At 47.8% G+C, this 13,282-nt stretch overlaps 1 protein-coding gene across 1 annotated transcript in view; it reads left to right on the plus strand.

Annotated features, from left to right (window-relative positions):
* The first annotated feature begins 120 nt into the window (after positions 1-120).
* The window catches only part of LOC310639342 (serine/threonine-protein kinase 35), a 31,769-nt gene continuing 18,607 nt past the window's right edge, over positions 121-13,282 (plus strand). The window contains exons 1-2 of the mRNA XM_083360996.1: positions 121-160; positions 11,538-12,286. Coding sequence (XP_083217122.1) covers positions 11,588-12,250 — 663 coding nt within the window. The 5' untranslated portion in view covers positions 121-160; positions 11,538-11,587 and the 3' untranslated portion in view covers positions 12,251-12,286. The remainder of the gene's footprint in view (positions 161-11,537; positions 12,287-13,282) is intronic.

The following is a 13,282-nucleotide window of genomic DNA, read 5'->3' on the forward strand; positions in this document are numbered from 1 at the left end:
GCGGGTTAGACAGAGAAACGAAACCGTGACAGCCTGAAGCCTGCCTGGCTGAGGAATTCTGGGAGTTGAAGTCCCCAAGTCATAAAAGGGCCAAGTCTGAAGACTCCTCCTCTATGAATTGGAGTTAGTTTTGTTTCGACATCAGTGCATTCAGTAAAGGGTAAGATGGAATGAACCTGGAGTTTTATTTTGGATTTTTGAGCGGGATGTTAGCAGTAGTATCAGTGCTAGAAAGGAATGGGGTGTTGGGGGGGACAGCTGTGGGTCCTTGGTGGTCTCTGAGCTTGGGGTTTCTCTTGCAAACGTTTCAAGACCCACTAGTATCATCAGTGCTAGAAGGAGTGGGGTTGTATGGAGGAGGAAGAGGACTGTGGATTCCTGCTCTCTGAGCTTGGTGGTTCTCTTGCAGACCTTTCATGACCCAGCTAGGTAAGGGAAGAACCCAAGCCCCAGCAGCCTAGCTAAATTAGAGGGGTACACTGGGGGGGAAGGGGGCAGCAAACAGGTGTACAAATGCCCCAGCTATGCAGAAATAGGGATGGATGCAGGGGGGCTTGGAAGAAGCAGGCTAGTCCTTAAGCATTGCTAACTGCAGAGAGAGGTATGGTATTGTCATCCCGCTGTGAATTATTTTCCCCCACAACAGCCCTGTGAGGTGGGTTGGGCTGAAAGATAGAGGGGGAGACAGCCTTCATGCCTAAGACAGGAGCCGAACTCATGATCTGTGCGTAGTCTGGTATCTTAACCAGTAAACTTGCTCTCTCTCTCTCTCAGGATGCCAAGGGAACAAACTTAGCTAAAGTGGAGGAATTTAAGAGGGGGTTGGGGTTGGTGAGAGACAGCTAACTCATGTAGAAGTGATGGGTTTACAAGGGGGATGTTGCCGCTTGGAAGAAGCAGGTAAGTCCTAAACCATTATTAACTGAAGAGAGAGTACTATCACCCTGCAGTGAATGTACCAATACTGTACTCCTGTTTCTCATTTATCCCCACAGCAGTGCTCCTTGTGAGGGGGTTGGGCTGAGAAAGGGGGACTGACCCAAAATCCTCCAGCTGACTGAAGCAGAACTCAAAATCTTCCAGTTTCTAGGCCAGCTACGCTGGCTGGGGGATTCTGGCATTCTGGCATCTTCAAGCTGCCATGGTCGATAGATAACATAGGGCAGGGGTGTCAAACTCAATTTCATTGAGGGCCGCATCAGCATTGCGGTTGCCCTCAGGGGCCCGGGTGAGTATGGCCTGGGTGGGCGTGGCCTACTGGGTGGGCGTGGCCAGCTCTACATTGTTGGCATCAAGGGTGTCTATGGGGGCCTGGGAAGGAGTGGGACAGATCTGGGGGTCTCTGGCAGAAGGAGGGTCTCTGGGCCAGGGCCAAGGCAGCGGGGGCCGTTCCCTCACTGTTTCCAGGATGGCTTCGTGGGCCGCATGAAACCACTTCGCGGGCCACATCCAGACCCCAGGCCTTGTGTTTGACATGTCTGACATAGGGCCTCTTTACAAGTAGCATCTTTAGTGCACGCAGTATATGCAACATTAGTTCTTGTTGGCTCTGGATGAAGTGGCCCTCAAAGTGTAATTTTCGAAAGGTAGTGAGGAGCTAAGACAATACCCTTAGATCAGGGGTCCCCAACCTCTGGGCCATAGCCCACTACCGGTCCGTGGCCTATTCGCAAACGGGCCGCGTGAGTGGCTGGCTGGCTGGCTGGCGTGCACACACAGCCCCACTTAGACAGACAGACAGATTGTCATTTTTTCCCCTGTGGGCACAATGGCACACATTAAAATGAAATTTAGTTGCTTCCTCTCAAAGTGAGCATTGCAGACGCCTGTGGCCCCATTCACACGAGCATCGCAGGCACTAAGGGGCCTCCCTAGCGCAAGCGTCACACGTGCTCTCAGCCCCACTTGCGCAAGCAACGCATGTGCCTATCCTTCCCACAGAACCATCCCTTCTTCCTCCCCCCCCCTCCAGCCATCTAGCCGGAAAAGTTGGGGAACTCTGCCTTAGATAATACCCGAAGAATAAGTCTTTGGATCCTGAGCTAGCCCTGCAAGCCAGAAACACCTTAGGATGCTCACTAATGACTCTTCTGGATAAAGAAATAGAAAGTTGTTGAGTCCCACCGTTGGTTCGCTCGGTGTAATCTTTACGTAGCACTGATAACGTTACCTAGTTTGGTAATGAAACGTCTGCAAGAAAACCCACCAAGCTCAGAGAGCCCCAAGGACCCCATCACGTTGATCGATTATGTCATGACACCATTTTCGACTTCTCGCGTCCACACAGACAGACTTTCTGTGCGACAGTTTGTCCCCAACTTGACATCCGTGTGTTACTAGCTTAACAACTGCAGCAATTTGCTTAACAGCTTTGGCCAGAAAGGCCGCAAAACGGGGGCCAAAATCGTTTTCCACTGCCTTGCTTAGTTAGCAACATAAATTCTGGCTTCAGTCGTGACCGTAAGTCAAGGACTACCTGTAGAAAGACTTTGGATCAAGATTCCCCCTTTTTCATTATTTCAAGACCCTGCGGTTTTATTGGCAACTTGGACGGCCCTCTTTAAATCCAGGTAACCCTCGACTCAACAACGGTTCTTTTCGTGACCGTTCAGAGTTACAACGGCATTGAAATAAGCGACCGGTGACCTTTTTTGCCACTATTATGTTGTAAGTTGAGGACTACCTGTATAAAGTTTGCCAAATAACAAGGGCAGGCCAAGGCTCTCCTCTGGCTTCCAGTAAATCAGTTTTCCAGCCGACTCCGGCTCCTGATATTTTATTTCTCTGTATTTCGTATAAATCTGGTTTGAACAAGGCATCCTAGTAGACTCAAGCGAACCTTGCTGTTTAATTGAGAATTGGGCGGGGGGGGGAGCGGAGAGGAAACCACATGGCTGTGCAGCGTGCCCGGTCGCTGCATAACCAGGTGTGTGGACTGGGCATCACGCACGTCATCGGTCACGCAGTGTGTTTTTAAGTAGAAGTGGCTTGTTACAAATGAGCCAGGACCCCCCCCCCTTTTTTTCATGTTTCAGCCAGCCCTGCTGCAGATGTGGTTCAGCTAGGGCAGGGGTCGGCAACCTGAAACAGTGAAAGAGCCACTCGGAACCGGTTCCCTCACAAAAGGAAAAACTGGGAGCCGCAAAAAATGTGTGCACATGCGCGTACATGCACACATGCGCAGAACAGGGTTTGACTGAAGAGTTGAGCCAAGGCGAGATATGCACCTACCCTGCATATTTGAATTGATTGGTTGAACTTTTTTAGTCCCACTTTATTTTATTTTTTTTGGACTGCACATGGCAGAGGACCGGGAGCCGCAGGAGACGGCTGAAAGAGCCGCATGCGGCTCCGGAGCCGCGGGTTGCAGACCTTTGAGCTAGGGCCAGGGTAGGCAGCCTCGGCTCTTTTATGACTCGTGGACTTCAACTCTCAGAATTCCTAAGCCAGCATGCCTCAGCTTGGAAACCTCTCCCTTTCCCCTCAGCATGGCTGGCTCAGGAATTCTGGGAGTTGAAGTCCACGAGTCATAAAGCAGCTTAGGCCTAGGCCAGGGGTAGGCAACCTTGGCTCTTTTATGACTCGTGGACTTCAACTCCCAGAATTCCTGAGCCAGCATGCCTCAGCTTGGAAACCTCTCCCTTTCCCCTCAGCATGGCTGACTCAGGAATTCTGGGAGTTGAAGTCCACGAGTCCTAAAAGAGCCAAGGTTGCCTAGCCCTGAGCTAGGGGAACATGCAAGAGCAGGCAGATGGGCAGCGAGCCTTGTGCCTCGTTCATTTGTCGGGCATCAGCAGTCTTTTGTGGTTCTCGTTATATCATCTGTCATGTGGCTAATGGCTGGGTGTAATCTCTTGGGCATAACACGGCCGGTCAACACAGAATAAGTGGTCACCGAGTGGAATTAATACTACACGGTCCAGCTGGTCTAGAAAAAGGGTGTGGGGGGAGGTTTTTTTTGCAGATCCCTTTGTTGTCAAACGAATTTAATCGACGGATTTTGCCGCACGTTTTTAAAAGCAGTTTTACTGCAAGCGTGGAGTCGAACGATGAAAAAGATTATACAAGCTGGGGGGGAATGCGAGGGGGGGAAAAAAACCCGTATAAAACGAACTTTTCCTATCCTCCCAGAAAGTGACTTCTCACCACCGTCGTGACAACGCCTTCACTCGGCCAACAAAAATAAAAGAGTTTCACCCCTTAATCCACCTGTTAACAATAGGCACAATCAAATAAAGTCGCGCCTTACTCGACCTGGGGACCAGCCAGAGAGCCCAAACAAAAAGCAGAACTGTCAAAAAGGTTTCGAAGGTGAAAGCCAGCTGTGGATTGAAGGAAAGCCTCTGTGACACAAACGACATCTGTACTTCTAAGCACATTTACTTGGAAGGATTCCCATTTTTATTCCAGGAAGGCTATTTTTACGTCACAAGGGATACACGTGGTACCATATACCCATGGGAGCCTTATACCCATTGGAGCCTCGTTACGTAAAAAATAACCTTTGGGGAGTCTCTTTACATTGGATGGATATTCTAGTGTATAAATTAGCCCTCTATAATTGTGTTTGCACAATTGTGCACACTAAAAAGCAGAGACATCACCCTGTCAACAAAAGTGCGTATAGTCAAGGCTATGGTCTTCCCAGTTGCAATGTATGGCAGTGAAAGTTGGACCGTAAGAAAGGCTGAGCGCCAAAGAATTGAGGCCTTTGAACTCTGGTGCTGGAGGAGACTCCTGCGAGTCCCTTGGACTGCAAGGCGATCAAACCGGTCGGTCCTAGAGGAGATCCACCCTGACTGCTCTTTAGAAGGCCAGATCCTGAAGCTGAAACTCAAATACTTTGGCCACCTCATGAGAAGGAAGGACTCACTGGAGAAGAGCCTAATGCTGGGAAAGATGGAGGGCGAGAGAAGAAGGGGACGACAGAGAATGAGGTGGCTGGATGGAGTCACTGAAGCAGGAGGCGTGAGCTTAAATGGACTCCAGAAGATGGTAGAGGACAGGAAGGCCTGGAGGAACATTGTCCGTGGGGTCGCGATGGGTCGGACACGACTTCGCAGCTAACAACAACAACATAATTGTGTTGGGCTACAATTGCCAGACTTTTCACAGCACATACCAATTTTCCCGGCTAGGTATTAGTTATCTATAACAGTACATGTCAAGAGGTGGGGGAGGGAGGAAATCTGCTTAAACTTCTGTTTACCGTAATTTGTTATGCTTATGGCTATGATATAGGTACAGGTAGTCCTCAACTTACAACCACAATCGGGCCCAAAATTTCTCTTCTTAAGCGAGGCGTTTGTTAAGTGACTTTTCCCCCATTTGACGGCCTTTCTCGCCACACTTCTTAAGTGAATCACTGCTGTTGATAAGTTGGTCGCCTGGTTGTTACCTGCATCTGGCCTCCCCCGTTGATTTTATTTATTTTATTTATTTTAATTCCATTTATATCCCGCCCTTCTCCGAAGACTCAGGGCGGCTTACAAGCTTAGCAGTAGCCTTCATTCTATGTATATGCCTGCTTATTAGGGCTTTCACACACACACACCAAGCGGCATTATTACAAAGTCAGCTTAATTTCCCCCAACAATCTGGGTCCTCGTTTTACCTACCTCGGAAGGATGGAAGGCTGAGTCAACCTTGAGCCTGGTGGGACTCGAACCTGCACTAATGGCAGGCAGCTGGTGTTACTTAAGGAGGCATTAGCTCACTGCTCCACCAAGACTTTCATTTTGCTTGTCAGAAGGGTGTAAACGGTGATCGCGTGACCTTGGGGAAAAAACACAACGGTCATCGAGTATGAACCCGTTGCCAAGCATCTGGTTTTTGACCCCGGGGAGGCTACAGAGATTGTAAGTGTGGAAAACGGTCATTAGTCAACTTTTTCCCAGTGCTGTTGTTACTTGGGACGGCCACTAAATGAATGGTTGTAAGTCAAGGGCAACAATTCATTTAGTGACTATTCCAAGTTAGAACGGCGCTGGAAAAAAGTGACGTGGTTCTGCAACTGAATTTTGACCAGGCGACTGTGGGGGGGGGGGGATTTCTGCAACTGTCACAGTTGTGAAAAACAGTCACAACTCACTTTTCTCTCTGCTGTTATAACTTCAAACGAATGGTTATAACTCAAGGCAATCGGAGTAAGATTTAGTTCAGTGGGTCTTCAAACTTGGCAACTTTAAGACTTGTGGACTTCAACTCCCAGAATTCCTCAGCCAGCCTTGAGGGCTGACTTGAGGAATTCTGGGCATTGAAGTCCACAAGTCCTAACGTTGTCAACTTTGAAGACCCCTGCACTTGGCTGTCCACCCCTGTGCTAGAATGAAGAATTCAGAAAAGATGTCGGCTTGCGTGGCCGAAATTTGACAATAGAACCAGTTGCGTGTCGTGGTGAAGGTGCCAGGCTAGAAACCAGGAGCCTGAATTCTAGTTTCTCCTTAGGCACGAAAGGAGCTTTAGGCCGATAGACAAGGAGTTTTAGTTGTGCTGGCTGAGGAATTCTGGGAGTTGAAGTCCAACAACTCTTAAAAGATGCCAAGTTCAAAGACCCCTGATTTAGTCGGTTAAAAACTAGCATTGTTCTCTTCTGGTTGTTTACATACGGCAGGGCCCATATGGTAGCACCAGTTAACCATCTGTCAAATTTGCCCAAACTCTTTATTTTGTACAGGTTCAAACCTGCAAAAACCTGCTGGTATTGAGTTATAGAAAGAAATAGTTAAGTGGCTAAGAGCAGTAAAACATCTGCCTCCTAACGCCATCTCTTATAAATCACCTGCAGTCTGAGGTCCATATATATCTATATCTATATATCTATATAGATATACATATATATATATATAGAGAGAGAGAGAGAGAGATAGGCCTTGCTGAAGCTGGAATAAAAATTGGCATAGCTGCTTCTTTCTTTGAAAAGTCAGGATTTGTGGGGGGGGGGAACTACCCGTAGTCCTCGACGTATGACTGCAAGGGATACCCCCCCCCAAATTTGTGTTGCTAAGTAAAACAGTTGTTAAGTGAGTTTGGCTCTCTTTTAATACCTACCTGTTCTGAACCAGCCCTTCTGGCCTTGTAGTAAGGCAAACCCCTTTTCAGAAAGAAGAGACTGGAGAGCGTCCAAGGCTAAAAGGCATCTGCCAAGATTTAATTACGCAGTTAACAATAACACTAGAGCTTGTCTTCTCAAGCGGAAAAGTTGCTTTCAGCAACCAGCCCCTCCCCAAACACTCCTTTTATAGAGAGCTCAGGGCGTGGTCTCCCTGTGCCTCCTCCCGAGGAGTCCCATAGCCTTTCTTTGTTTGTTCCTGCTCGACTGCCTCCTGCGTCGGGCGTCCTTGAACAGGGCCAGCTGTGGGTCATCATCCTCCGCACTCTCGGGCTCACGCAGCTGAGAAGAGGTCCCCGGCTGAGGGCTCTGCAAAGCCTCCAAACCATCATCAGCCGGTTCGTCTCCCTCCTCCCCCTCATCTGAGTCCTCCGATACGTCGGAGCCGGCTGTCGGACCCACAGGCTGGCCCTGAGTCACAACACTACCTTGCCTCAGTTGTTAAGTGACACTCTGCCATTGTGAAGTCAAGTAACGCGGTTGTTAAGTGAATCTGGCTTCCTCCATTGACTTTGCTTGACAGAAAGTCGCAAAAGGGGATCACATGACCCTGGGACACCCCTGCAAACATCGTCAATATGAACCGGTTGCCAAATGTCTGGATTTTGATCACATGACCACAGGGGATACTGTCACTTTTTCCAGTGCCGTTGTAACTTCAAACGGTTGCTAAATGAATAATAAATAATAATAAACCTTTATTGTCAAAGTACAACATGTGTACATTGAGATTAGCTGAGCCTCCCCCTGTGCTCTCTCCCCCCAACACACAGTGACAACAAACCTTCCATCCCACCACACTATGTGAACCAACTACACCACACACCGGCTTCCCAAGTCAACTCTGCATAAGATTACATCCCATTCAAAAGCCTAACAGCCCACGGATAAAAGCTGTTCTTCAGCCTGTTGGTACGGCTGGCTATATTCCTATATCTCCTACCGGATGGTAGGAGAGTAAAGAGATACCGTCCAGGGTGTGAGTCATCCCTGAGAATCTTCCTCACTCTTCCAAGGCAACGAGCCTTGGAAGAGAATTGTTATAAGTCGAGGACTACCTGTAGTCTTTGGAAGAGATGGTTAGCTGTGCAAATTTTTCTCTGAGTACAGGTAGCCCTCGACTTACAGCAATTCATTTAGTGACCATTCATAGTTACAACGCCATTGAAAAATGTGACTCAGGGGTCCTCAAACCTGGCCCTCTTATGACTTGTGGACTTCAACTCCCAGAATTGTACTGGCTGAGGAATTCTGGGAGTTGAAGTCCACAAGTCATAAAAAGGCCAAGTTTGAAAACCCCTGAGTGACTTATGACCATTTTTCACACTTACGACCATTGCAGCATCTCCATGGTCACATGACCAAAATTCAGACACTGGGCAAAATTCAGACACTTATTTATGACGGTTGCAGTGTCCCGGGATCAGGTGATCCCCTTTTGCGACCTTCTGACAAGCAAAGTCAATGGGGAAGCCAGATCCACTTAACAGCCATGTTACCAACTTAACAACTGCAGGGATTCACTTAACAACTGTGGCAAGAAAGATCGTAAAATGGGATAAAATTCACTTAACAAATGTCTCGCTTAACAACAGAAATTTTGGGCTCCGTTCTTCTCGTAAGTCTAGGATTACTGGTACAATATTTCTCTTCCGTGCTCTGAAAAAAACCAAACAATCTTGAAGCACTCTTCCTTGTCCTCATGGCAAACAAAAAAGCAGGGTTATTACAGCAGAACAAGCTTTACTCATTATTTAATCTTGAGGATTTCATGTATTAACATAGCTTGTAACTTCTGACTGCTGTGGGAGGACAGCACAGCCCCACCCCCAGAGAAAGAAATATTTTGGGGAATATTAAAAGGCAGAATATTATATTTCCCCAAAGAACCTTAAAGGCAGAAACCACACACACACACACACACCCCAAGTCTCTCTGCCCCGGGCAGAAACCCCCGTCTGCCTGTAGAAATGCAGATGTGATAATCCTGTCAGAAAAAACTAGGGCCAGGAAGCTTAGAGCTGATGGGATTAGAAAGACAAAGATCCCTAGAATTGACAAACCCTCACACCCCAAAAAAATCCAACACAGGACATAGTCATCAGCCACATCCCCAGGGAAGCAGGATATGACCTTTGGGACATAATAGGATTAACCCACCACCATCAGGATACCAGAAAGGCAGACTCAGAAAAATCCTCATCAGGGTCCAGTCCAAGCCAGGAATACACAAAATGGAGACTGCTTTAGAAAGAAGGTTGTAGTTTATTGAAGAGCAGAACCAGACAGGAAGATGGCTCTGGAAAAAGTGACCACATGTCAAAGTTCACAGGAACAACTCCAAACAAAAGCTCAAGAAGGTATAAAAACCCAGCTCCATGTGGTCACTTTTTCCAGAGCCATCTTCCTGTCTGGTTCTGCTCTTCAATAAACTACAACCTTCTTTCTAAAGCAGTCTCCATTTTGTGTATTCCTGGCTTGGACTGGACCCTGATGAGGATTTTTCTTTCAACACGGCCAAAGTCCTTTCTTTTTTTGAATGCAGCCATAGAATTTTTATAGTTTGACCCTGCCTTTCTCTACCAGCAAAGATTAGAGGGGAAGTAGGATGAGAAGAAGCTTTATGTGAGATCAAGTCCTTTGATCCTTCAGGCTTGTACGTCGCACCCATCGTGATGATTACGTTTTCAGCTTTCAACATGTTTTCTTTGTTGATGTGGAAGCCAAGCCAAATTTTGACAGGACCTTCAATTACCATAGTAATAGTCATGGTGACAGACATGTTTGTGCAAATAACCAGCACTTCTCACTCTCCTTTATTGCGAAAACAATAAAAACAAAACCTGGATAGGTTTGTGTGTGTCTGCGTGCGCGCGCGCGCAACATTTAGCTATCTGTGCCTCATTCTATTTGGGAGATTATCTTGTAAGCCTCTCGGGCTCATATAAAGTAGACTGGCAAAATTACATCAAAGCCGGAGAAAGAAAGAAAGAGAAAAAAGTCAATTCTGTGCTTAAACCAGCATAATGATTTCTCAGTGCAGGTAAAAGGGATGTGCGAACAGGCGTTCCGAAACCTCGTGTGCACTCAGCAGCATGCCATGTCTGCAAAAGGCACAAGTAAGATTTTAGAAGGATGCCAGGAAGTAATTGCTTTATTTTATTCTCTTTATTTGTGCCATCTGGAACCCTGTACCCAGTTCTGAGCAAGACGCTTTTTTAAAGTTGTCTAGATTCCAGGGCAGGGCGGTCTCGGCCTTGGCAACTTGAAGGAAGATGTGTGGACTCCAACTCCCAGAATTCAATTCCCTAGCCAGCCAGCCAGAATTGAATTCTGGGAGTCGAAGTCCACACATCTTCATGTTGCCAAGGTTGAGAAACACGACAGGTAGTTCTCGACTTACAATAATTCATTCAGTGAGCGTTCAAAGTTACAACGGGAAAAATTATTTATGACACATTTTCAACAGTCATAACAGTTGCAGCAGCTGTACGATCATATGATCAAAATTTAGACGCTTAGCAACTGATTCATATTTATGACGGTTGCAGTGTCCCGGTGTGGGTGTCACGTGATCACCATTTGCAAACTTCTGACAAGCAAAATCAACGGGGAAGGCAGATTTGCTTAACAACCGTATTACTAACTTTTGACAATTGTAGTGATTCAGTGCAAGTTACTAACGCGGTTGCTGAGTGCACGTGCCAATAACTGTGGCAAGAAATGTCGTAAAATGGAGCGGAATTCACTTAGCGACATAAACCTTGGGCTCAGTTGTGGTCATAAGTCAAAGACTGCCGGTATTCTAGTGCCTTCAGCTGTATGAAGCCAAACTGCCTAAATCAGGGGTAGGCAACCTTGGTCCTTTTATGACTTGTGGACTCAGAATTCCTGAGCCAGCGTGGGGGAACTATGCCCCCCTCATGACTCGTGGACTTCAGCTCCCAGAATTCCTGAGCCAGCATGGGGGAACTATAGCTTCTTTATGACTCATGGACTTCAACTCCCAGAATTCCTGAGCCAGCATGGGGGAACTATAGCTTCTTCATGACTCGTGGACTTCAACTCCCAGAATTCCTGAGCCAGCATGCGGGAATTATGGACCCTTCACGACTTGGGGACTTCAGTTCCCAGAATTCCTGAGCCAGCGTGGGGGAACTATGGCCTCTTCAATTCCCAGAATTCCTCAGCCAGCATGGGAGAAACTTTGGCCCCTTCATGACTTGTAGACTTCAACTCCCAGAATTCCTGAGCCAGCCATGTTGGCTCAGGAATTCTGGGAGTTGAAGTCCACGAGTCATAAAAGAGCCAAGGTTGCCTACCCCTGGCCTAAATGAATTGTTTCAATCTGTTCTAATTGAGTCCGAGCCGCTCCGTTTTGTCCAACCCAGTCTTTATTCCTCCTGCTTTTTTCTCCCTCCACCAGGTGAGAGGATTCTGGGCTACGCCGAGGAGCCTTGCTACCTGTGGTTCGTCATGGAGTACTGCGAAGGGGGAGACCTGAACCAGTACATCCTCTCCCGCCGGCCCGACCCAGCCACCAACAAGAGTTTCATGCTCCAGCTGACCAGCGCCATTGCTTTCCTGCACAAAAACCACATCGTGCACAGAGACCTGAAGCCGGACAATATCCTGATCACGGAGCAGTCCGGAGCGCCGGTTCTCAAAGTGGCCGATTTTGGGCTCAGCAAGGTGTGCGCGGGCTTGACCGCCCGAGGCAAGGAGGGCGGGAACGACGACAACCATGTGAATGTGAACAAGTACTGGCTGTCCTCGGCTTGCGGCTCGGACTTCTACATGGCTCCCGAAGTGTGGGAGGGACACTACACAGCCAAGGCGGACATCTTTGCGCTGGGCATCATTATCTGGGCCATGATCGAGCGGATCACCTTTATCGATGCCGAGACCAAGAAAGAACTCTTGGGGACTTACGTCAAGCAGGGGACCGAGATTGTACCGGTCGGGGAAGCCTTGCTGGAAAACCCAAGGATGGTGTTGCACATTCCTCAGAAACGCAGGACTTCCATGTCTGAAGGGATCAAGCAGCTCCTGAAAGACATGTTGGCTGCTAATCCCCAGGACCGACCGGATGCCTTTGAGTTGGAATCCAGGATGGACCAGGTTACTTGTGCTGCTTAAACTCAGGTCAAAGTGTTGGTGGGCTCTGAAAACAGGGTAAGTTTGCTTCCGTTCCTCTGCCCTTGGTCACCAGGCGTATAATTTATAATAAGAATGTACAGTTGCTGTTGTTAGTTGCGAAGTCGTATCCAACCCATCGCGACCCCACGGACAACGTTCCTCCAGGCCTTCCTGTCCTCCACCATCTTCTGGAGTCCATTTAAGCTCACGCCTCCTGCTTCAGTGACTCCATCCAGCCACCTCATTCTCTGTCGTCCCCTTCTTCTCTTGCCCTCAACCTTTCCCAGCATGAGGCTCTTCTCCAGTGAGTCCTTCCTTCTCATTAGGTGGCCAAAGTATTTGAGTTTTAGCTTCAGGATCTGGCCTTCTAAAGAGCAGTCAGGGTTGATCTCCTCTAGGACTGACGAGTTTGGTCGCCTTGCAGTCCAAGGGACTCGCAGGAGTCTTCTCCAGCACCGTAGAGTTCAAAGGCCTCCATTCTTTGCCTCTCGGCCTTTCTTATGGTCCAGCTTTCACTGCCATACATTGCAACTGGGAAGACCATGGCCTTGACTATACGCACTTTTGTTGACAGGGAATGTACAGTAATAATTTATAATTATAGTTTATAATAAGAAAGGACTATATAACTACCTGTCTGAAATGGCATAGGATCTCTTGCCTGAGCAGGGGGTTGGACTAGAAGACCTCCAAGGTCCCTTCCAACTCTGTTACTGTTACTAAGTTAATTTAGTTAAAATCACTGGTACAGACATAGAACTAAGGAGAAATTTCTTGACTGTTAGAACAATTAACCAGGGGAACAACCTGCCTCCAGAAGCAGTGAATGCTCCAACACTGGAAGTTTTTAAGAAGAGACTGGACAGCCATTTGTCCGAAATGGTATAGGGTTTCCTGCCTGAGCAGGGGGTTGGACTAGATGACCTCCAGGGTCCCTTCCAACTCGATGATGATGATGATAATGTTGGCAAGCAAAGTCAACGGGGAAGCCGGATTCATTTAACTTATTACTAGCTTATCAACTGCAGTGAT

This window comes from Vipera ursinii (genome assembly GCF_947247035.1).
Source record: "Vipera ursinii genome assembly, chromosome: 3".
NCBI classification, from domain to species: domain Eukaryota; kingdom Metazoa; phylum Chordata; class Lepidosauria; order Squamata; family Viperidae; genus Vipera; species Vipera ursinii.